General features: G+C 46.5%; 1 protein-coding gene across 1 annotated transcript in view; it reads left to right on the forward strand.

Annotated features, from left to right (window-relative positions):
- Positions 1 to 561: 561 nt before the first annotated feature.
- LOC147731260 (UDP-glucuronosyltransferase 1A5-like) overlaps positions 562 to 26,927 on the forward strand; it is a 629,871-nt gene continuing 603,505 nt past the window's right edge. The window contains exon 1 of the mRNA XM_086956282.1: positions 562 to 1,428. Within this exon, the coding sequence (XP_086812408.1) occupies positions 592 to 1,428 (837 nt within the window). The 5' untranslated portion in view covers positions 562 to 591. The remainder of the gene's footprint in view (positions 1,429 to 26,927) is intronic.

A 26,927-nucleotide genomic window follows, 5' to 3' on the forward strand; every position in this document is an offset into this window, starting at 1 on the left:
GAGCTATAATACTAGCAAACTGTTGTCATGGAGAAGTATCTTTGTACAGCTGCATTTTCCATCCTTGTCATTCTATGTTTTAAACTGATTCGTAAAATTATTTTTTTCTATATGTATTCATATGTAGATAACGGATGTATGATGAGGTATCTAGTCAATACTACTGCTGTACTATTCTGTTTTCCTGTATTCTAATGAAAGAAATGCAATAAAATATATTCAAACAAAAAAATGAATTAAGACGCAAATGTTTATTTATTCCTTTTATTGTGCTTTTATAATTTTTCTTCTATCAAAATCGAATAAAGCTGATTTTGACTTTGACTTTGAAGTTTGTTGAAATGAAATGAAATAATCTCGTTGATCCAATCATGTCGCCTCCTCCCCTGGGGCGTGCAGGCTTCTGATGCAATTCGTCCTTCACGGACGCGGACTCGTTTGGGATGTTACACTTTTGACCTCTGCATGGAACTTGGCTGCTCCCTTCTCCACGCCATCACGTTTGCCAGAGGGTGTGCAGTGCTAATAAAACTCGGAGCTTGAGGTCGTCCCGTAGCAGTAAAGGCCACGGCAGGGATAGAACCGGTCGCCATGTTTCGCCTGCTTCTTCTCCTGATGTGCTGGAGCGCTACGGAGGGCGGGAAGCTGCTGGTGGTGCCCCTGGATGCCAGCCACTGGTTCGCCATGCGAGACGTGGTGGAGGAGCTCGGGCACCGGGGCCACCAGGTCATAGTTTTTGTGCCAGAGCACACGCTCCTCGTCCGACCGTCCCAGCATTACACGCTCAGGTCCTACACCGTGCCCTACACCAGCCAGCAGCTCCACCGGCGCCTGGACTACTTCAAGAATTACCTCCACGAGGGCTCCAGGGCGGAAAAGATCCTCGCAGGCACCTTCGAGTACCAGATCGTGTCGTATGTGACAGACATATTCTTTGACGGGTGCGCCAGTCTCTTGACCAACGGCCGCATGATCCGGGCGCTGCAAGAGGAGCGCTTCAATGCGCTGGTTACTGACCCTGCTTTACCGTGCGGGGTGATCCTCGCTGAACAGCTCAAGCTCCCATTCGTGCACACTTTTCGCGGGTACCCGTGTGGTCTAGAGCACGTGGTCACCAATTCTCCCGGACCTACGTCATATGTTCCTAGGTGCTACACTCTTAGCTCTGACCGGATGCTCTTCGGGGAACGTGCCTGGAACTTCGTTTTCGGCTACCTCGAGCTCCTGCTGTTCAAGAACTTCTATGGCCAGTATGAGCGCCTGGCTGCTGAGGTCCTACAGAGGGACGTGAGCCTCGCGGAGCTCTATGGCCGAGCCGCCGTCTGGCTGCTGAGGTACGACTTTGTGTTCGAGCACCCGCGGCCCGTCATGCCCAACATGGTCTTCGTCGGAGGTCTCAACTGCAAGAAGGGGGCGGAGCTGAGTGAGGTACATAATAATAACACGCAGTGGCTAGAGGTGTGAGGCCCTTGTCGGCCTTCCGGTGTTCCCTTGTCTAACTGTGTCAGCCTAGGTCAGAGGTCAATGGTCGACAGGACGTGAGGGGGAATGGCTTGGAGAGCGGGCCATGCAGATGCCTGCTTTTCTTGTCTCACTGATCTCACTGTAATTTTAGGCATTACTGAACTGCCTCCTTTCTTGCAAAAAAATAATTTACAATAGCGAATTCAGACTGCCTCTGTGCAGCATAATATGGCCTTTGAGTATTTGCGTTTCTAAGGTACAGAATGCTGATGTACTCACTTAGGAGACCCGAGCGCCTCACATTTCCTCTTTTAAGTTCACTAAATTCCACCACCTGCTCCCAATGCTGTGTGTTCAATGAACTGACTGTCAATGTGCTGCAGCTCCTGGTATTTTCTGTTCATTTGGCCCATGATCCTCATGCTCAGCCCATGCTCCACAAGCTGAACCTCCTCACGCCATGTGCTCCAGGAGTCTCAAACTCTTTTTTGTATCCCAAGTATTTCAGGCTGCCCGAGTGTATCCCACTCTGCAGAATGTCCTTTTCTTAGCCTCAAGCCACTCTTAATGCCTGTTTATGAGCATCAAGCACCCACACTGTCTTCCAAGATGGTGAAAACCCCATACACTGTCTCTGTACCCTGAGCTGCCATGCTTTCTTTCCATGTACTCATCTTACCTCATTCTGCATAGGTTCCCTAGGCTCCCCACTCTACTTGTTGGTGATCCATAAGGTACTTAATATATATGGATAGTTATTAAACATGTCAGTAAAGCACAACCTACAGTGACTTTGCAAACTCAAGCCCAGTGTCTCGGGCCAGCAGTCGGTGCATGTTACCAGCAGTCCATTACATCTCATTATTGACAGCACATCGATGTTTCATGGACACAGCTTTACCACCTTTTGAAGACCTTTTACTTTTTGCTCCCTAACAAATTTCAAGATCAGTTTTGGCATATAATGTGTATCTATCCCAATGCTACTCTGGTATGACATGTAAAAGTTGTTACTCTCTCAGACATGGCATGCTTGACATATGTAAGGATTCATGGAGGTTCATGAATTAAAAAGTGAGACCAAGTCTTCAGCAGAGCAGACCAGGTCAAAAATGGGCCTTTCTCTGTTATCCGCAGACCCTATGCACATTTCAGCAGTTGTGTGTGTGCTCATTTGTTCAGGGCACATATCTAACATCTAAGTAAGGACTTCAGACTATCCCTGTCATTGTTATGGTTTAATAAGGTTAAACCAGTGCTAGGCCAATCAATTTATGTACCTGTTTCTCTCTCTCTTTCCTGGATAGCACACCCAATACCACCGTTTATGTGTCCACAATACAGTTCTATTGAATACATTGTAACAAAGAGCTACCTCTCTGGATACAAAAAGGGCAGAGTTTACATACCAACAATAACAAGCATTTACAATGCAATGGCCTCGGCTTTGTTGAAGTTAGAGCTATTGGCATTGCAAATGGCATTTTTTTCATTTTTTTTAAACATAAATAAATGGTATTGTCATTTACAATGGCAATATGTGAGCATTACAGTGTAGTAGAGTATTAGCGGACACAGAGCCACACACACAGAAAGCCACAGCCACACACACACACAGCCACACACACACACAGAGAGCCACACACACACACAGAGAGCCACACACACACACACAGAGCCACACACATGCACCCACACACACACACAGACAGAGCCACACACACAGAGCCCAACAAACACACACAGAGCCCAACACACACACACGCACACACACACACAGCCACACACACACAGAGCCACACACACACACAGAGCCACACACACACACAGAGCCACACACACACACAGAGCCACACACACACACAGGCACACAGAGCCACACACACCGCCACACACACGCACAGAGCCACACACACACAGAGGCACAGAGAGCCACACACACAGCGCCACACACACACAGAGAGCCACACACAGCGCCACACACACACACAGAGAGCCACACACACAGCGCCACACACACACACACACATCCACACACACAGCGCCACACACACAGACACAGAGCCACACACACAGCGCCACACACACAGAGAGCCACACACACAGCGCCACACACACACAGCGGTACAAAAGGGGGTGGTGATGGACGGAGCATCTGAACCAATCAAACACTCACACCTAGTCAACAGATCTGGGTTTAATCCATCACCATTCTTTAGCCCACTCCTTGGGACATATTTTCTTCGTTGTTGTGCCTCAAATCCTTCTTCTTGTTCGTGACTCAGGGTGGGCTCCTGGTCACGATCTCTTCATTCAGTCCTCGATACAATCGTTTATTTTCAGCAGGACACGCCTGATGTGAATCCCTCCTCGTCGCCAGTTGTCGCGTCCTTGTTCTGAGGCGATACATACACGACACATCACTCAGGTCAGTTGCTTAGGTTGCTTTATTCTCTTAGTTACAATAGACTCCTGGGATGGCGTCCTTGCTTCTCCTGGTCATCCCATGTTCTGTGTGTTCCCCCGCCCCGCTGACCGGATGTCCTGTCCGGTGACCTGTCCCCAGCTACTTGACCCACGGGGTCCTAGTGCCCCACACTCAGGTCACGACAACCCAGTTAACAGATCTGGGTTTAATCCATCACCATTCTTTAGCCCACTCTGCCACCCCAGTTCAGACATGGCCATATGCATATCAGTCTGACCTTGTACCTCATGGGAACAGTTCAGCCCGAACTGTCAAGCCATGCCTTCCCTGGACCGGAAACAAGCTTCTGAGGACCGGACACACACACACACAGAGCCACACGCACACACACACAGAGAGCCACACACACACACACACACACACACACCCACACACACACACACACACACACAGCGCCACACACACACAGAGCCACACACACAGCGCCACACACACAGAGAGCCACACACACAGCGCCACACACACACACAGTGGTACAAAAGGGGGTGGTGATGGACGGAGCAACTGAACCAATCAAACACTCAAACCCATGTCGCGTCCTTGTTCTGAGGCGATACATACACGACACATCACTCAGGTCAGTTGCTTAGGTTGCTTTATTCTCTTAGTTACAATAGACTCCTGGGATGGCGTCCTTGCTCCTCCTGGTCATCCCATGTTCTGTGTGTTCCCCCACCCCGCTGACCGGATGTCCTGTCCGGTGACCTGTCCCCAGCTACTTGACCCACGGGGTCCTAGTGCCCCACACTCAGGTCACAACATCTCCCCCTTTGTTATAAACAAATGTTCGTGACACATTTCTGCAGTCACTGCTAGCCAGCGCTGATAGTGATCATTGGCCAGAAATGGAGATATAGAAGAGAGAGAGATATAGAAGAGAGAGAGATATAGAAGAGAGAGAGAGAGAGAGAGAGAGAGAGAGAGAGAGCGCTGCTCACTCTATCTCTCTTCAAATTGTCTATGTCGTTTCTTGCATGTTCTTCTCAGCCTTGCTTCATCTTCCTCTATTTGTCCTCTATTTCCTCCGTTGTGCTTGCTGCGGGTTCCGTTGATGTTTCTTCTTTTTTCAGTCTTCAGCTCCTTTAAGTGTGAGCTGTTTCTCGTCATGTCGTGTTCACCTGCTGCTGCTGTGATCATTGGTCCTTTTACTTGCGTCACAGTTAGAGGGTCTCTGGAGAGTGGGTTGTCAGACTTCCTTTGTTGTTTCTGTCGCCCCACTACCATGTCGCCTTCTTTCAGTTTTAGTTCAGATGCATGTTTCCGGTGATCAGCATGTGCTTTTATCTTTTCTTTTGCCTCCTTGTCTTTTATTGGTAAGTCCCTTCGGTCTACACTTATTTTATCTTCCACTTGTGGCAGTCTCGTCTTGCTCAGTCTGTAAGGTGTTACTATCCGTACCTTCCCCATTAACATTCCTTTCTCTGCTTCTGACAGTTCTTCACTTATTGTCTCGAGCATTAATAGTTCTTCTTCTTTGCTGACTCCTTGATCCGTGAGGCTGTTATTGTTTGTGTGTCTCCATCTTTGTTGCCTCGATGCTTTCTGGATCGCTAGCATGGTGGTGTCTCTTTTTGTCTCTTGTTCTAGCACTGACATTGTTGCTAATATCGGTGCGTTGTTCTTTATGATGTAGTTTAGGTGATCTTCCGCCCTTGTTCTTGCGTCTTTTTTGTATGGCCGTGGATGTCTGGACATGTAGTCGGCTAGATTTTGTTCTCTTTCATGCTTGTTAATTATTTTCAATTCGTAGTCCATCAACCTTCTTCCCCACCTTTCTGTCCTTGGTGGTAAATTTGCTTTTCTGTTGCCATAAATCATTTTTAGTGCTTGGTGGTCCATCACTATTGGTGATCTTGGTGATTCTTTTTCTGCTTTGTGTTGGGCCACTATCGCGCCCAATCCTACTGGGCCGGCATCTGCGGTGATCTTCGTGCCTAGTGTTAGATCCAAGTACTCCAAGTGATCTACCATTGGTGTTACCCAGGCTGCCGGTCCGTATGCCGGCTCGATGATATCTTGACTCAGTAGTGTTTTCTCCCTTTCAGCTTTCCTAGTCCTCTTATTTGTTTCTGATATTCTCTTGAGATGTTTGTGGCGCAGCTGTCGAGCACGAGCCTCGCTTTGTGGGGTCCCACCTCTATGGTCACGGACTCTGTTTTTTGATTGTCTTTTTGTCTGCGGTATTGTGTACTTGGTCTCGTTTCAACCATGTTATTTTCCTCTTCTCCTTTCCTTTTTTGTTCTTCTTTTCTTTTTCTAGCACTTGTTCACTGACTCTTCGTGCTTTCTGGCACGTGTTTTCGTCCTTTTTGCTCTTTTTGGCACTTATTCTTTTATTTCTTTATTTCCACTTTTTGTATTCTTGTTCACTGTCTCTTCGTGCTTTCTGTCATTTATTTTCTTCCTTTTGCTCTTTTTTGGCACTTTGTGATTCTCTCTTTATTGTGCTCTTTGCGGCACTTTCCTCTTGTCTGTGTTCTTATGTGCTTTTTGCAGCACTTTTCTTAAGTTGTCCTCTTTTTGTTTGTGCTTAATGTTTGTCTCTTGACTATGCTCTTATCAGCACTTTGTCATTCTCTCATTTATTATGCTCTTTGTGGCACTTTTCTTATTAAGTTATCCTCTTCTATTTTTTTTCTTGCACTTTCCTGTGCTTGTTTAATCCTCTTGTGTTCTTTTCCTTGCACTTCCCTTTGTTTATTTCACTCTCCTGTGCTCTTATCGGCACTTTGTGTTTCTTTTTCCACTTTCTATGCTGTTTCCTCGTTTTGCCTGACTTCAAAATGGCCGCCGCTTCTCAGACCGCTCCTATTGGTCCTTTTTGCCTGATTCCAAAATGGCTGCCGAAATCTCGCTCGATTTCGGAGCCAATCTCACTCTTGCCTTACTTCAAAATGGCCGCCGCGCTGTTCTCTTCTCCTATTGGTTCAATTTCCTGGCCCCAAGATGGCCGCTCTCATTCTCGCGAGAGTTCGCCCTCCTTTGAAAAAACGAGCGCGTTTCACTGCCGATTCCTTACCGGAGCTGTTCTCTTCATCAGACGCTTGTTTTCCTCCTTGGGACATATTTTCTTCGTTGTTGTGCCTCAAATCCTTCTTCTTGGTCGTGAATCAGGGTGGGCTCCTGGTCACGATCTCTTCATTCAGTCCTCGATACGATCGTTTATTTTCAGCAGGACACGCCTGATGTGAATCCCTCCTCGTCGCCAGTTGTCGCGTCCTTGTTCTGAGGCGATACATACACGACACATCACTCAGGTCAGTTGCTTAGGTTGCTTTATTCTCTTAGTTACAATAGACTCCTGGGATGGCGTCCTTGCTCCTCCTGGTCATCCCATGTTCTGTGTGTTCCCCCGCCCCGCTGACCGGATGTCCTGTCCGGTGACCTGTCCCCAGCTACTTGACCCACGGGGTCCTAGTGCCCCACACTCAGGTCACGACAACCCAGTTAACAGATCTGGGTTTAATCCATCACCATTCTTTAGCCCACTCTGCCACCCCAGTTCAGACATGGCCATATGCATATCAGTCTGACCTTGTACCTCATGGGAACAGTTCAGCCCGAACTGTCAAGCCATGCCTTCCCTGGACCGGAAACAAGCTTCTGAGGACCGGACACACACACACACAGAGCCACACGCACACACACACAGAGAGCCACACACACACACACACACACACACCCACACACACACACACACACACAGCGCCACACACACACAGAGCCACACACACAGCGCCACACACACAGAGAGCCACACACACAGCGCCACACACACACACAGCGGTACAAAAGGGGGTGGTGATGGACGGAGCATCTGAACCAATCAAACACTCAAACCCATGTCGCGTCCTTGTTCTGAGGCGATACATACACGACACATCACTCAGGTCAGTTGCTTAGGTTGCTTTATTCTCTTAGTTACAATAGACTCCTGGGATGGCGTCCTTGCTCCTCCTGGTCATCCCATGTTCTGTGTGTTCCCCCGCCCCGCTGACCGGATGTCCTGTCCGGTGACCTGTCCCCAGCTACTTGACCCACGGGGTCCTAGTGCCCCACACTCAGGTCACGACAACCCAGTTAACAGATCTGGGTTTAATCCATCACCATTCTTTAGCCCACTCTGCCACCCCAGTTCAGACATGGCCATATGCATATCAGTCTGACCCTGTACCTCATGGGAACAGTCCAGCCCGAACTGCCAAGCCATGCCTTCCCTGGACCGGAAACAAGCTTCCAAGGACCGGACACACACACACAGAGAGCCACACACACACACACACAGAGAGCCACACACACACACACACACACACACAAACAGCGCCACACACACACACAGAGCCACACACACAGCGCCACACACACAGAGAGCCACACACACAGCGCTTCACACACACACACAGCGGTACAAAAGGGGGTGGTGATGGACGGAGCATTTGAACCAATCAAACACTCACACCCAGTTAACAGATCTGGGTTTAATCCATCACCATTCTTTAGCCCACTCTGCCACCCCAGTTCAGACATGGTCATATGCATATCAGTCTGACCCTGTACCTCATGGGAACAGTCCAGCCCGAACTGCCAAGCCATGCCTTCCCTGGACGGGAAACAAGCTTCAGAGGACCGGTTTCTGGCATTTCAGCCGTCTTCAGCCCGGCTTGCTTGAATCCAGTGGCAAAGTGAGCAAGGGACTCACGTCTGAGCATACCCTGCCAACTTATGGCGAACAAAGCGGTACAAAAGGGGGTGGTGCTGGACGGAGCATCCGAACCAATCAAACACTCACACCCAGTCAACAGATCTGGGTTTAATCCATCACCGTTCTTTAGCACACTCTGCCACCCCAGTTCACTCATGGCCATATGCAAATCAGTCTGACCCTGTGCCTCATGGAAACAGTCCAACCCGAACTGCCAAGCCATGCCTTCCCTGGACCGGAAACAAGCTTCCGAGGACCGGACACACACACACAGAGAGCCACACACACACACACACAGAGCCACACACACACACACACACACACACACACACACACACACACACACACACACACAGCCCAACACACACACAAAGAGAGCCACCCACACACACAGAGAGCCCAACACACACACAGAGCCCAACACACACACAGCCACACACACACACAGCGCCACACACACAGCGCCACACACACAGCGCCACACACACAGCGCCACACATACACACAGCACCACACACACACACAGCACCACACACACACACAGCACCACACACACACAGCACCAAACGCACAGCACCATACACACACACAGCACCACACACACACACAGAGCCACACAGACACACAAAGCCACAGAGACACACACACACCCTCACCCCGGGGAGTCTCCTTATTTACAAATGGGTTATTCGAGGCCCCCACCAACTCCCAGAGCTCACCCGTTGCTTCCCTCAGTGTAGGTCAGCCACACGCCCATCTCTGCCTAGTAACGCCCCAGGGAACAGAGGCAAGAAGAAAAAAAATGATCACAAGCAGGGAACAGAGGCAAGAAAAAAAAAACGATCACAAGCAGGGTAAGTGCTGTGAATGGTCATCTGAAGACTGGCATAAATCATTTTCAGGCAGGAACACATCATCTATAGTCACACAAGCACATTTCATGTCCAGATAGGCATGCAGCTGAAACTATAAGAAGACATGCAAGTGCTTTTTGAGGACATGCATCCATCCTCCCACATAAACAGGAGCTTATCAGCAACATATAGACAGACCCATAGTATCTCCAGAGAGGCACTCAGCATTAATAGGAAGGGAAACTATGACCCCTACCAGCCATGACCCATCACGCCGTCCTGATTTCTATGAAAAACGCGGAGGAGTGGCAAAGTTAACCCACGAATAGCAGGTGCATATTCTCTCTCTCGTAATCATTACATTTGGAGAGTTATCTTCGGCTCCTACAGAGGCTGGGGTCTATCTGCCAGATGACTGCATGGAGCCAGGAAAAAGGCCAAAGAGTAACCATGTGGTGTCTGGCTGCAACCGAAGCTCAAGCAAAACAAGGTGTTAAATGTCCACTAATTAGAAGTGTCAAAATACAAGCACCAGCAGCAGGCAGAGCATCCCAAACATGCAGTGAAGGGCAGGAATTCCTTGAGATCGGTTAACAGTTGAGCTCAAGAAGGCGCAGAAGTTCCTGGGTGGGCCACAAACCCAGTCTGCAAGTGCAGGAGAGAAACAGCCCTCTGGGGCTCCTTTACTCCATCAGTGGGAGAGAAGCAGGGGTGAAGGTGCCTTACTGGAGACCGGGAGAGTGAAAAATAGGGCTAGATTACATGAGATGGGAGTGGAGGGATAGGTTGAGGAAGACAGGTGGATTGAAACATAGGTCAAGGAAGGCAAAGGGTGAATGTTAGGATGGGGTTTGAGAGAGTGAAGACCAGGATAGGGTTGGCAGGGAGATGAAGGTGACAAATTACATAATGCGGGGACAGAGGTTTGGGGAAGGTGGGGTGAATGATGGGTTGATGGAGGCAGGGGGTGACGTTTAGGTTACCAGGGTAGAAACAAGGCTGGGTAGAGCCAGTCAGATGTACTGCATCCAAGACATATGAGTGATCTTACCATCCAGCCTTATGTATGACAGGTCTGCCTACAAATCTTTTTACTTACCAGCCTGTGGATATCTCAAAACATTTCATTGTGAGACTTTTTTTTCAGTGCACAAATCGAGGTTCATTAAACTCATTACATTTGCAGCATAAGCCTGCCTTAAGGCTGTCTGCACATATGAAAATTATAAAGTACCATGATTCAGAGTGCCAACCTCGGTGGCCTTCTGAGAAATACCTCAGGCCCTGGCAATTATAACACTTAACCACGGGCTTTAAAGACACCCAAAAGTGAGAGGAAACAAGAATCTGGTGCACTTCTAAAGGGCTACGAGCCATGTACTAAGACTTTCACTTGGAAAAATATATACAGACTTGTCCTTGACAAACATGGGAAATTGGAATCTGTAGTCTCCAACACAGAGGGCAAGACTGCATCTTCCAGTAGTGTACATGTTTTAAATATTACCCTTTTACAGTATTGTTAACGTGAATTCAGGGTGTACAGCAGTTCAGCACAAGGATGCTCACATCACTCACTATTCATGGAAACTCGTTAAAACCCACCAAAGTGCTGAGTGAGATATATACAAGTATCTCCATATGTCAATCCAGAAATAAAACTGAAAAACACAAACAACCACATAGAAGAACTGGATACTGCCACCTATAAACGAGAGCATGGCATGAGGGGCTAACTATTTTTCAGCTGTACTGGCCTTGCAGATGACTCAGCTGTGGAATAGAGGAATGTTCGGTGGTGTGAACTTAAAAATATGGGAGATGGATCTTATGCTTGAAACTGAGAGTCCATTGCTGTAGACAGTGGAGCTGACAAGCCCTCCTACCCTGGAAGTCCTGGGTATTGATCAGGCTCCTGCCCCACTAATTGCACAGATCTAATTCCAGAGGCACTCACCCAAGCCGCCCGAAGCCCCCCTCACTCCCCCGCTCTGTGTGGCCAAAATCAATGCTGCGGTGCCCCCTGAAAATGGGCCCTAATCACATCTGGGGATGTAACTTTCATTCATTTACATTCAGTATGTACACAAACACAGGTGTGCTCGCAGGGAGAGGGGCCTCCACGGACGCAGGGGACAGGGAGAGGCCTGGGACACGGGCGGAGACGCCAAGAAAGGCACAGGGAGGTAACGAGACACACCAACAGGAAGAGACAGGCAGGGAGAGGCACAGAACACAGAGAGAAATGAAGATGAAGAGACCTTAAACATAGACAGATGGGACAGAGGCGCGAACACAGACACAGGGATAGAAGGAGACACACCAGGAGAAAGAGACACGAGCAGACAGGGTCAGGAAGAGGCAAAGAAAACGCGGAGTTGAGGAAATAAACATAGTAGTACAGAGACGCCAACACAGACAGGGGGACAGAACGCGACACACACTAACAGGAAAAGACACACGCAGGTACGAGCAGGAAGAGACAAAGATCACAGGGGGATTAAGAGACATTAAACATAGGCTGATAGGGGCAGGGACGCCAACACAGACCCAGGGACAGAAGGAGACACACCAGGAGGAAGAGACACAGGGAGAATAGATACAGAGATGAAGGGGTATTAAACATAGAAAGGCAGATAACATTAAGCAGATAGGGACAAAGACAAGCGAAATCAGGAACACTGTGACAGAGAGCACATGGAACAAAGGGAAAAAGCGACGGAAATACATCGTATACCGGCAGACAGGGGCGGAGACACGAACATAGGCAGGGACAGAAGGCGTAAAGAAAGGTTTTATACAAATGAGAAATGGCAAAGGGTTGGTGCACTGTGTTCTGGTTACCTACATTCTGCAGTTCAAAATTACTTGATACAGTTACTGCCACGAATTTCAAGGCTGGAGAGGAACGGAGCAAGCACTCGCCATGACGTTGTGTTTTTGCTGTAAGCCCTGTCCTTTTCAGACTGGGGGGCGTGTTTTTTTTAAAGAAACAAAAAAAAACACGCCCCCTCAATCCGAAAAGGACGGGGCTTACAGTGAAAACACAACGCAAAGGAAATACATCGAATACCGGCAGACACCAGGAGAAAGAGACACACGCAGACAGGGTCAGGAAGAGGCAAAGAACAAGCAACGAGGGGGGGCAGAACAGTAAGCACAACCAACGAGGGGGCAGGGGAGCAAGCACGAGCAACGAGGGGGCAGGACAGCAAGCACGAGCAACGAGGGGGCAAGACAGTAAGCACAAGCAACTAGGAGGGGCAGGACAGCAAGCACGAGCAACGAGGGGGGGCAGGACAGCAAGCACGAGCAACGAGGGGGCAGGACAGCAAGTACTCACCTGAGGACGGCTTCTTCCGGCGGCGGTCGAGCTGAAATGGCTTTAGCAAAGCGCCGATATTTTCCGATTCGGGGGCGTGGTTTTCGTTCTCTCCTCTTCTGATTGGCTGGAAGGTAAAATTCCAGCCAATGGGAAGAAGAGAGAAAGAAAACAAGAAAGAAGCTAAAAAAAACGCCCCCGAATCTGAAAAAGACGGGGCTTGAACAGAGTGATGCCCCTCTCCTTCAATGGCTGTCCTCCGTTTAGGAAGCCAGCAAATGGAGAAGAGGAGCGGGTTCAAGCCCCACTCTAGGAAACATAAAATCTCGGCTGCGCAGTGTAACGCTAGGCCGAGACCTAAAAAGGAAACTCCCCTTGAACTTAGACACTACTCCACCAAATTATGAATATAGGTAGCCAATAAGATCAGTGCTTCACAAAGTCTACAATCAAAGTGCCATACAAAGAATTTACAAGTTCTTTATATACTTTTATTATTTTTCGGGAGATGTCTCAGCCGAAAGGAATAGACATGAAGTGTTTTAGGGGAGCTGAAATGGATGACATGATTGGTAAATGGGTACATAATTGCAAGTTAATGCAAAATTTGTGTCAGATCTGCAATGCGTTGCATTTTGAATTTTCAACCAGTTGAATGGACAAACTGTGTACGAAGAAAGTTAGAAATGGGTTTTTGGATAGGAAAGAAAGTTATGCACTTGTTCTTATTGTCTGTTTTTCAAAGTGGCCTAAAGTTAGCCACAAAAGGGGTCATTTGTAGGAAAAAAGCATTGCAGGTAAGGTTGATTTAATATAAAACACTCTGATTTTGAGCACAGTAGGTTTTCTTTTTGAACTCCTGTGAGGTAAAAAAAAATTTGGTTTGAGATTGTCTCCATGATGGTTGAAAAACGGGAGTAGTGTTTAACATAAAAGATGCATGAGTTCTTGAATAGTAGGCAGACATATAGCAAATGTGTTCACAGTTGGTCAAGTGATTCATTTCAAAATGCAGAGAAGCATAAAACTGGGGAGCCGAGCTAGTCTAAACCAGTTAGTATAATTGAATAACTGATGGGGCTGCGAGAGTGGAAGGTGGAACTATGTGGAAACTCGACAGAATTTCGTATGCAAGGACAAGGGGAGGTGAGGAAAATACTGAACCTGATGTCCAGGGTGTACCTGAACAAGGCAATAGTAATGTTTACTTAGCTTTGTCTATAAGTGTGTCACTTGCTTCTCTTGGCAAGCAGAATGATCTGGTGACACGCAGAATGATCTGGTAACAATTTAAATCTTCGGCTCCTCAACTATGGCGGAGGAGCGTTGCCCCACTGCTTTGAGCAGTGTAAAGGAAAGGAAATATAAAATGATAATAACTTTTAGTTATGATCATTTTATGTTTCCTTCCTTGGCGGGCAGGCACATGGGGATGCTCTGCTCAAGGAGTAGGGCAGGAGAGGAGTGGTTTACACACTCCTAAGTGCGCAATGACTGTTTGGTCGTCCCTCTCCGGCCTCCCAAACCAGTCATGCACACTTTCCCCGTTCTCCATACAGGCAGCATTACAGCCTACGTGGAGAATAAACCCCAGGCCCCCAGACCCTGGTTGAGCGTCCAACCAGGACGCTCAAAACCAACCACAATGCTGCATTGCAGCGTTGTGATTAGTCAGGGGAGCCTGGCTTTCTGTCCCATGAGGAGAACAGGAGCAAGCAGCAGAGACGAGGTGGCGGGCAAGGATAGTGTTGTAACTTGTTTTTATAAAGTGGTTTTCCATTGCACTACCTTGCGCCCGCAGCCCTCCTCCCACTCCCCCATGTCGGCGAGTCATGCCGACCCCCACTGACAAGACGAAGTCTAAAGTTGAGGAGAACACTGGGGAAGTTTGAGGACAACATTTTAGATTATTCATTTTGTATATATCTCTTGGTGTCAAGTGTTCTTGGCTGATTTGGCACTCATCTTGCATGCACATACCCACTTGTCATCCATTCCTGGCCACCAAATATACACCCAGACACTTCTTCTCATCCCAAACATCAGTAGGTGCCCCTCATGGCACTGCCTCACTATGTGTTCTCTTAAATTACCGAAGGGGACAGCCCTCATGCCCCTTTTCAAAATACCTCCCTCCAGCGCTATTACTACTTGTCCTCTGACAAGTGATTTGAGCTTAGGGAACAATGTCTATTCCTCAGGCCAACTTTCTTTTAATTACTTGATAAGAAATGTACTAATGGAATCAGTATTAATATCTCCATTCTGCTCCTCCTACGAAATCACACTTTCAGGTGGTAGATTTGAACTTGCATTCATAGCTCTGATCTTCCCGTTCATCATTAACTTGTAAGGGTAGGCGTACCATGCAGTCTCCGTGCATGCGGTTTCCACTGAACATATACCCCAGTGAACTGGAAGGCCTGAAACTTTGAGGCATATCTTGCTAGTCTTGGTGCGAGAGTTCATCATCCTCCAGGCAAGAATGCTGCATGGAGAGGCTTGGGGTTGGCTTGAATAATACATTTTGGTGGTGCATGGCCGTTCTTAGTTGGTGGAGCGATTTGTGTGGTTAATTCCGATAACGAATGAGACTCCTTCATGCTAACTAGTTACGCGACCCCCAGCTATAAGTATATTGGAGGACCTTACTGTTTTACTAGGGTGTGTTTGGTGGACAGACACAATGTACATGCGGCCTCCAAAGCATTCTTCACATTCCTTTCTCCTTGCGCCTTGACGTAGCAAGACGCGCAGTGTACTATCAGCTTCATTAGGCAGTGTGGAGGGCACGCGTCCCTACCCGACACAAGATGCAGCCCTCCCTTCACATTCTTGAAATTCCTTTATGCACGTCTCTGCATCTCATTGCGCTGTCCCATCTGCTCTCAATGAAAGATAATCCGCCTGATGAGCGCATGAGACGGCACATGATTTATCTGATCCTGCTCTAGGTACCATTGTTTTTGCTCCCGATAAGCGTTTTTGCCCATGGAGCGTTGTTTTCCCGTATAGCCCGTTATAATTCACGGGGCCCATCTTGATTCTCACGAACAGAACCAACAAACATTGGGTAATCAAAATCTTTGTCTGGTTCGGCAAGGGTCGGTTTTCGAATTGGTCTCTTCATTATTCCTCCCTATTTTGCCGCTAACTTCACGTGACCAACCATGCCAAGTGCATTTGATAAATATTGGGAGTCTGTTGAGAAGGAGGAGGCACTTCTCCCTCATCCATGAGAAGCTGGTGGATGCCATTGAGGCAAACCTGGAGAGGGTGGTCTCTTCTGCTTTGGAACCCCTGAGTCAGAGGATTATTGAACTGAGGGTATGACACAGTATATTGCCCCTGGCTGGGGAAGGTCTGAGGCTTGAACCTCCTACTGACTAGGCCTGGGTGTAAAATCCCGCTTGCTGAGTTTTTTCCGACTTTGTGCTCTGCGTAGCAGAGTTTTTTTCTTTGCTCGCCAAGGTTAAATTGGCGAGGTGTGCGAGGAAAATCTTACCCAAGACCACCTCCTGGCAAGACTTCTCAATGTGGGCTGTCACGGATGGCCGCTACCGCTTGCATTGAGAAACCTTCCGTTCTTATTGAGGAAGTTGCCCCTCGAGTAGAACATCTACTTGAGCAGCAGAAAGAAGCTCTGCCCGTTGGTTGTGCTCTGCATGGTGATGTTCACATTGATTTCCCTGCACAGGTTAAACACCCAGCGCTAAAACACACAGTGAACGTCTTGACCTAAGGCACTCCGCTGCTTGCGGAACTCTGTGTAGCGCGAACTCCGCCCAGGCCTATTACTGACACTCAGGAGCCCCTAAGAGTAAAAGCAAAGCCAGACGGAATGCCAATCTTAGGGTGACCTCTACCTCCTCAGATGCCGGTGAAAAGCTTTGGCAGGCTTCCCTGAAAAAGGCGCCTTGATGCTCTGGAGGCACATGACGAATCATAGCCTGGATATCTCCTCTAGGGCAATTGATGATAATGCTGGGGAGGGTTCAGATACCCCTGATGGGGACCCGGGAGACAAAGCAGGCCCGAGCAGACTGTGGAGACCTGAAGGTGGCACCAAAAAACCCAGACTGGAGGAGAAAGGCGAATAGAACACTTTGGAGTGCCGGGTATATTGAACCCGGAGGATATTTATTATCCCATCTCTGTGGACTGGGTTCCAGCGTCTAAGGTGATGTTTTATTTAGCCAGCCGCATTAGTAAGCCCATGGGCCAGGAGGTACGGGAGCATCTGAGGGCTGAGGGCTTAGACCCTCCCTGGCCAATAAGGTGGCATGTACCCCGGCTATAGATGCCAGAATCGTGAAGTTTATCACAAAATTTGTCAACGACCCTAAGAAGGACCTGGACCATTCCTGGCGATCCTGTCAGAATAAGCTTTTAGATGTTCTGGGGGCACTCACAAAAATCTGTGATATGGCTGAGGATGCCAAAGAGTCCAGACATTTGATTGACCCCACTATTCTGTCAGGTTAAGCCCAATGGGCACACTCTTTTTAGACAATGCCAACTGTGCCTTATCGACGAAGCGCAGATGTTCCTTACTAATCAAGATAGAACCCAGGTTGGGTGAGCTGGCTACTACAGAAGCCAGCCCTGTGGAAAATGGGGGTCTCTTTTGGGAACCCTTCATTAAGGAGTTATCACGCTTCATCAGTACATTCTCGTCCCTTGACAAGGCTTAACAGTCCATCAAGAAAGTCTTCAGCCAACAGGTTTTTGGAGGGGCCAGAATAGTAAGTGAGAGCTCCTCTGGCTTGGCGTATAATTCCAACCCCCATAAACTTCAAACAATGCGTTCCATTCAGTGGCAAGACCACAAGAAGGAGAGTTCTACCCCTCTAGAGGTCGTGGCAGAGGATGTGGAGGCAAAGGAGCCTTCTGAGGAGCCAACAAGTCACCTGTAGGCACCACCAATAAGCAATATCCCTTCTTCCCTACACATGGTGGGGGACAGGTTACAGTGGTTCAGTCAAAACTGGGCATCCATCAAAGCCACAACGCTCCACCTGAACTTGATTGGTACGATTATTAGACAACCACCCACACGGGAAGCGGCACTCAAACTGCAAACGGCGTGGCCTTAGAATAGAGCCTACACAGCCTTTACTGACACCGGTTGCCAAAGACAGCGATGGAGTGGGACAGAAAAACTGAAAGGCTGCAGCAAGTACTGTCTCCCCCATGCCAAGGAAACATGTGTATCCCCCAGAGTCAGAGGTGCCATGGGAGGCAGAGGACAGCGATCGCTGCAAAGTAACCGACTAGACAAATACGCCTTCAATAAAGAACAGCCAGACACGCCGGTTCTGACCCCAAGTACTGACAGTGGCCAACAGACAGCGAAACCCAAAGAGGTCACATTGCAAGATGTGATGACCACCCTACAGCAAATGCAAACCTCCATTGACACTATATCTTGTGACATAACGCTGCTACGAGCAGATATCTCCAAAATGAACACGAGAATGTCAGAAGTAGAAACCACCACTGCAGCTCTCTCGACTGACACTGTGACACTGCAATGACAAGTACGTCACCTGGAATTAGCTACCAAGCAGATGGCAGAAAAGCCATATGATCAAGAAGGACGCTCACAGCGCAACAACATTCGCCTGGTGGGGGTACCGGAAATCATCAAAGGGCTAGCATGAGATCTCTTCGTTGAAGACCTGGCACAAACCCAATTGCAGCCACGTGGACTCTCGAACTTCTTCTCGGTAGAAAGACCCCACCGGGTACCAGAAGGGAAACCTAGACCAGGCCACCCCCCACAACCTCTTCTGGCACGTATCTTCAACTTCAGAGACAGAGATGCAGTTCTGCAGGCGGCCCGAATTGCTCCCCCATTGCGGGTGGACAACAGTAATGTAACCTTATACCCTGACTACACAGCGGCTGTAACGAAGCAACGCGGACATTTTTAAACATTAAAAGAGAGCTGCGCAATCGAGATCTCAAATACGCAATGCTCTTCCCAGCAAAACTAAGGGTGGAGGCACAAGGGAAGAGCTGGTTCTTCGCAACACCGGAAGAAGCCCAAGAATGGTTGGAAGGATGGCACCCAGCCAAAGGATATAACCGACAAGGGACCAAGCAAAGGCACCAACTCACCAAATCAGCCCTAACAACAAAGACAGAGACTGAAGCAGTGGGGGACGCTCACAAAAGTGCTAACAATGACTCCGAATGATACCCCACATAGTAGAACTTGAGGGATCACTCCGAGACGACGTTGCTACACCTAAAGAAAAACTTCGCGCATTGACAGGATTGCAACGACCTACAGACAAGCATTCGTTCGAGGGGCCAACTTCAGATCCCACGGACTATGGGACCCACACTACAGACAGCACACAATAGCCAGGTTGAAAATTGGAGCCTGGGTCGGATTGCCTGATGCCTGGAGAATGTTCGCAACAGACTGTGAGGACATAAAGGGAATGTCCGGGGGACGCGGAGTGACTCTCCCCTTTACGGAAGTACAAAGTTATGGAACTGAAGCACTCTGCTGAGTTGGGGAGGCGGGTAGTTTTAAATCCGCTGTGCAGGGAGGGTGGAGGAGAGATGGGTACAGTTAAATGGTTTCTTTTTAGTTTAAGTTATATTTTTGACGAAAAGTGCAATAACAAGGGTCAGACCAGGAGACAATATGGGAAATACACTGCGAACAGTTCAAGGCTTGCTATACATTAATGATGATCATGACAAACACAAATTCGGGGACCAGTGACAAAAGTCCCCCCCAAAAAGGCCTTCCGACCGTCCTGCCTTCCGTTGAAGGTGCTATCATGGAATGTGAATGGTCTGGGAGATAAAATCAAATGGGGCCTGGTCTTACAATACCTCAGACGTAAAAATCCAGCTGTTGCACTCCTCCAGGAATCTCATCTGACGGGGAGGACCTGTAAAGCCCTAGACAGATGAGGCTTCAAAATGATAGTGCACTCTGATTTCACCTCTGGTTCCAGAGGGGTAGGGATTCTAGTCAATAGGCGTTTCCCATTTATTATAACTGGGACCAACAAGGATGATCAAGGGCGATTTGCAGCAATAACATGCCAATGGGACGGTACAATATATAACGTAGTGTCAGTTTACATCCCGCCAACGTTACATCAGACTGCCTTTCCAGACCTGGGGAAATTCCTACTCCCACTCCCACATGGATAACTAATTATGGGGGACGACTTCAGTGCCACCATGAATGCACTCATGGATAGACAGCCCCCCAGAGACCCTAGAGACCCTAGTGGTGCTAACCTCAAGTTAGTAGAGTTTGTAGAAGCTCTCGGCTTGTTGGATGTATGGAGGACCAGATACCTGACAGAACAGCAATATACATTCCACTCTGGAGTACATAATAGTCTCTCTCGACTAGATTACATTTTTAATTTAGCAAAAGGGATGCTAGGAATGACAGAGATTACACACCTACTCGGGTATATCGGACCACTCACCAATACTCATTACATACACGACCTCACCACGCAATGGCGAGGATTGTTCCCAATACACCCCGGATACCTAAAAAATCATAAAATCAGTAGGGACCTCCTTAAGACGACAAATAACTATTTTGAAGAAAAACAGCACTTGGTCCCCTCTCCAACGACTCTGTGGAAGGCATACAAGACAGTGCTGCGAGGGCACGCAATATCCCTAATTACGGGACACAAAAGGACACAGAATAGCCACATTGATAATCTAGAACTGGAAGTATCATTAGCCGAGGCAGCACATATAGCAGACACCAATGAGGAGACGACACATAAGCTACACCTTGCACAGCAGGCATATAAAGCCTACACACAGGAGGAAACTAACACTACACTCACAAAAACACAACACACTATTTGCGGGTAAGCTATTGGCTTTGTTAGAAAAGAAGGAGAGGGCAAGTAAATGGGTGGGTTAGATCCGATTAAATGATGGACAAGTAACAGCTGAACCACAGGAAATAACCGAAGTGTTAGCGGCACATTATAAAACAATATATACCCCAACAGCCACAGCCTCGATAGACGACACACTAACCCCAGATGCAGCAGTGGCTCTGGAAGAAGATATAACACCAGGGGAACTCACACAGGCAATAGGAGCACTACACACAGGGAAGGCCTTAGGGCCCAACGGAATCCCGGTGGAATTCTATAAAAAAGCAGCACCCCAGCTCGAACCGCACCTACTCGCCATGTACACAGATAGCTTAGAGAGGGGGATCCTACCTAGAGATCAGCGCCTGGCTACCATAGTTGCGATACATAAACCTGGCAAAACACCACAGGAGTGTATGTTGTATAGACTGATTTCCCTAATACACGCTGAAGCAAAATTACATTACTATTACTACATTTACTATGTCATTATTATTATTATCATTATTATTATTACTACATAGAGAAGGCTGTCTTACTGTTTAATACTTACATTATTACTATTGCATTGTTATTATTATTACATAGGGAAGGCTATTTTATTACTTTCATTATTACTATTGCATCGTTATTAATATTACATAGGGAAGGCAATTTTCTTACTTAAATTACTATTTTCTCATTATTGCATTACTTTTACATTATTATTATAATTACATAAGGAGAGTTTGGATCATGATTTTATGGTGTTTTATGTTTACTTCTGGAATGTTTATCTTCTCTTCCTATGTTTATATATGTGTATACTATTTCATTTTTGTTAAATATTATAAAGGGGAAGATGTGTAGTAATCTGCTTCCTATGTAATGCGTCTTCCTGGCCCTGGTTCTCTGCCTGATGCTCTAGCTATCTGATGTTATTTGGAATGTTATGGATGTTTGTATTTGAAGGTGGAGCTGTTGGAGGAGATAGGCCGAGCAGCCAGGAGGCTGCTCCTGGTGGGGCTTATATTAAGACTTACATTGGAATTTACCAAGATGTAACTTGAAGAATAAACTACAACTACAAGAGCTGTCTACAAGACTTTATTTATTTCTACATTGGCGACGATTTAAAAGGAAAATAACTTATGCGTGGAGAAAAGAAGGCTATTTGATGGCTACTGGAACTCAAGGTACTAATATTATTAAAGACATTGAACTATTTAAGCTTTCTGGCACCCGCCCCACCAGTGACCCTGACAACGGTCGCCCTAAATAATTTTAGGTGCCAGATCCACCTGTGCATGAAACTGTAAAGTATATCTGCAGTCCTGTTTTAAAACTGTGAAGCCCAATGAAGAAGTATTTGCTAAATCAACCTCAAATTGTCACTGATGCTGAATGGTGTGACCTGATGAGAAGTGGCTGTACATGGTAGAAAATAATCGGGGGCAGATTTTGATCACATGCTTTTAAAGAATCATCAAGCACCGCTGTTAAAAATGTAAGAGAACAAATGTGGAGAAAACTGCAGTCAACACCAATTTACAGTTTCAACTGTGAGCAATGGTCTATTAACTGATGACGTCCAGTTAAACTGCAGTCAGCCCCATGGTCCATGGTATTGAAATGGAAATGGAATAGCAAGAGGGCAATAGTTTGTTGTTGTGTCTCTGTGCTCTGTAACTGACCAGGATTGCCATCAGAGTTAATTTCGTGAGTCAAGTACTGGTGATAAAGATGATTTTAATGTGAGTGTTGCCATGAGCATTTCTGCCTGAAGATCGTCACAGGTACTGTCATTTACACTAATTGAAAACTACATATTACTGAGAATGTCGCTTTGGAAAACTTAGAACTAGTGTAACAGCGCCATCTTCTGGTTATGGCGCGCAATTGCACCAAGAAAAGGAATTAAGAGAAATGAGGATTCAGAACTGGAACAGTAATGAAATATTGCTATAAGGAGTTAGAGTATGGGTCAAAGGAAATATGAAACCCGGAACTGTACTGTGTGAGATGATTGTTAAGTATTAAGTCACTCACTTGTTTGTTGTGGTGCATGTGATGACGGCTAAGTCACTTAGTGACACTGCATTGAATTTGGTGATATATGCCAATGTTATGTACATCTGCTTTTGATTTGCAACGTGTCATTCTAAATTGATACTCAATGTGATGTTCATTTTACAGTATTATTATAGGGAGGTGGATTCCCCCTTTATAATTATTTGGGAGGTTACTGCGAATGTGTGGTTTATAGGGAGGTGGATTCCCCCTTTACAACTATTTGGGGGCTTACTGCGAGTGTGTGGTTTATAGGGAGGTGGATTTCCCCTTGGGAGGTTACTGTGTGTGGTGGTTTATAGGGAGGTGGATTCCCCCTTGGGTTACTGTGTGTGGTGGTTTATAGGGAGGTGGATTCCCCCTTTACGAGGAGGTATGTGTTCTCTTATTGGGAGGTTACTGTGCATTAATGCGTGTGTGGTCCTGCAATAGCATGCAGTGCATTAGAGGATATGTAAATTTCCCTGGTCCTACAATAGTATGCAGTAGAGGGTGTTCTTGGTAAGTGGACAGTATATTATAGTGTGTGCAGTAGAGGGCGTATGGTATTCCCTGGTCCTGCCATTTGTTTAAGTTTACGACTTCCATATTGTAAATTGTAAATTGATACTTGTATAACTTTACTTGTATAATATATTACTACTTTATTACTTACATTACTATTACTACATTTACTAGTTACTCTTGATGTTAACGCATTATACACGAGTATACCGCTAGATAAAGGCTGGAGGCACTGAGATTTTTTCTATCTAAAAGAGATGCTTCTCTGTATGACCATACCAGAATGCTCCTTGAGCTCACTGAATTGACATTAAATAACAATTACTTCCAACATAGATCTGTTTGGTACAAACAACATTCGGGTGTGGAAATGGGGGCTAGATTTTCACCTTCGTTTGCCAACCTGTACATGGGTTTCTTTGAACAACAGCACATTTGGAAAGACGGCCCCCATCATTTAACTAATAACATCATTTACTGGGGTCTTTTATTGAGGATGTCCTACTCATATGGAGCGGTGACACGGATTCTCTCAAACAGTTTGTAGAACATCTTACAAACAACGAGTATAACTTAGCATTTACTTACTGCCATGACAAAAAGGAAATTGACTTCCTGGATGTAACATTATATGTCAAAGATGGAACTCTACAAATGAAACTTTTTCGTAAAACAACAGCGTGCAATTCTGTTTTGCACGCAAGCAGTGCCCACTCTACTAGTCAAATTAATGCCATTCCGTTTGGTGAGATGACCCGAATAAAAAGGAATTGCAGTACTGATGACGATTTCCAGATTGAGCTGGACAGAATGACTGAACGCTTTGCCCAAAGGGGATATGGTTCAGAAATTTTGAAAAAAGCCTCTACTAGAATTAAACAATGCAGACGTAGTGATCTATTGAAAAACAACAAAAGGAAAATAATATCAAAAACCAGGGACGTGTAGCGTGCATCACTCAATATCATTGCCATAGTAATGAGATTTATAATACACTACGCAAACACTGGCACCTGCTCAAACTGGATCGAGATATTGATCCATTCATTAAGAACAAATCTTTCATGACATACAGAAGGCGTAAGACTCTACAGAATTTGTTGGGATCAACTAGTTGTAACACTAAGATTAAGACATCAAAAAATTGGCTCCCCTCCAAACCTAAGGGCTTTTATAGCTGCACCATGTGTAATGTCTGCCAATTTGCTTCCAACAAAACAACAGCTTTCTGCTATAATACTAAAAAGACCTATCAGATTCAGGAATTCATCAATTGCAATTTGAAATTTGTTGTTTATTGCATTATATGCCAATGCAAACAAATTTATATAGGGAGCACGATTCGCCCTCTTAAGGAACGCATACAAGAGCATATTAGGGCCATCCGTAATAACAACTCCAATTATCCACTGGCTGCACACTATAATTCAGAACATAGATCATCTGAACTAAGCAATATTGGATTCCATGGAATCGCCATCCTTAAACATGACTCTCGAGGTGGTAATAAGGTTGCTGCTCTTAGGAAACTAGAAACACAATGGCTCATTAGATTGAGAGCGGTAGACCAGGGAATAAATGTAGACAGAGAAATGCATGTCTTTGTATGATAACTTGAGCATATATGTCTACAAGCTCAGGACATATAGGCTGTCGCTCATATCTACTTCCAATCTGGTTGGTACACCACTGAAACTTATAAATGTATTCTCTCATACACACCTCTAACCAACTTTTCTGCTTTTTCATACTGTAGAATTGTATGGCTATAATCTGAGACAATACTTTATTGATGTCATAGTTAAACGATGTTTTCACCTTCTGACACTAATTCTGTTTGTGGTCTTGATGTAATCGATATATACCCAGAAACCTGCTATGGACTTTTCCAAACTGTATATGTATATCTTTTTGAGGTATGTGCTTTATAAGCATTAACTGTTACACTGTTACTGTTTACGTGATTTTAGGACAAACTGTATTATGTTTTAATGATTGAATCTGACATGACAACAGATACTGATGATAAATATTTCATTGTACCTGCATATCTTTTTTGATGGAATTGGTCCCACTGTTACATCATTATGAATGTATGTATACCATACAAAACGCGCGCTGACTGCTAGCACAGTGTTTGATAGAACTCGCTCCTGAGGTGAAAAGCCGGGAGTTTGCTCACTCTTTTTTAAAATTTTAATATTACTTGTGATATTGTGTTTACTGGACTTACCCTCGGCCACTGCCTCGCATTTCCCAACACCCCGCCCAGCCGATTGCACGCTGTAGCAGGGGAGTGTTGCTGGAGCTACTCCGCCATTGCTTGACCCGCGGACACGCCCACGGACGCTGGCCACGCCCCCTCATCACGTCACTATTCACCATAAACCATGCTCTGTACCCGGAAGCGCAGCGGACGAGCGCAGCGGGCGCGACGATTGCGCACCGAAGGCGCGCATAAGGCAAGCTCGTCTGCGCTCGTCCGCGCCGAGACCGGGCCTAGGGCCACCCCCCTTATTCCACCTGTGTCACCCCCGGGTCTTAATACGGAGATACTTACCTATACCTCCGCCCAATTACAAAATCTTAGGGTCGCAGCAGAGGTGCCCCATGTCCCACCACATTTGTTATATACCAACTCCAATATCGGTCCTCGTAAATGCTCTACGTGCACGGGAGATACCCCTACCCCTCCTACGACCTCCCCCCACCAGGTCCTAGCAGCACTCATAAACGTGCGATCTCTCCCCAAACACAAAATTGAAATCTCCGAGTTAATCGACTCACATAACTTAGATAGGTTATTCATCACGGAGACATGGGGGGATGACTCCTCTGGCCCAGATTTCAGAGCAGCCACTCCAACTAACCACTGCATAAGCAGACTAGATAGACCTAAAAGAAAAGGTGGAGGTATAGCTGTTATCTATAAAGATAATTTTAAAGTTACAATTGTGGAACCCAACTTCACTGACTGTGAGGCTTTTTCTTTCACCATTGGCCTTTCTGACAAACATTCATTCAAAGGCATGTTAATTTACCCCCCTCCTGGGCCTAGGTCAAAATTCCTCACGAATATTGGTAATCTAATTGAGGCCTCAGTAGGATCTCCAGATTTCACTTTATTGGGAGATTTTAACTTTCATCTCGAAATAATAGATGACCCAGACACCTCGCTCTTAATCAATGACCTAGCCGCAGCGGGTTTCCTGCAAATTGTTAAACAACCCACACACCAAGCGGAACATACCTTAGATGGACTATTCACCAGCAATAATCAAATATCTGTCTCTAAGGTAATCCCACTTACTTGGACGGATCATGCAGCCGTATGTTTCTCCATAAAAACCATTCCCCGTACCTCTTCCATTACTTCTCCTTCTCCTGTCTCCTTTAGAGACTGGAAAAATATTAATACTGACCATCTCGCAGAGATGATGCTAAGTAGCACTATCCCTAATGAACAGGATCCTACATTGGCGTCCATGCACTATTTGAGCAATTTAAACACTGCTTGTAATAAGTTAGCCCTGGTCAAAACCATTTATCGCTGTAGAAAGCTTCCCCCGGCCCCTTGGTTCACGGAACCATTAAGAAAAAGCATACCCTATGCACACACTTAAATGTAAAACTTGGAAACAATGTCCATATGCAGTAA

This window comes from Lissotriton vulgaris, chromosome 2_1 (genome assembly GCF_964263255.1).
Source record: "Lissotriton vulgaris chromosome 2_1, aLisVul1.2, whole genome shotgun sequence".
NCBI classification, from domain to species: Eukaryota; Metazoa; Chordata; class Amphibia; order Caudata; family Salamandridae; genus Lissotriton; species Lissotriton vulgaris.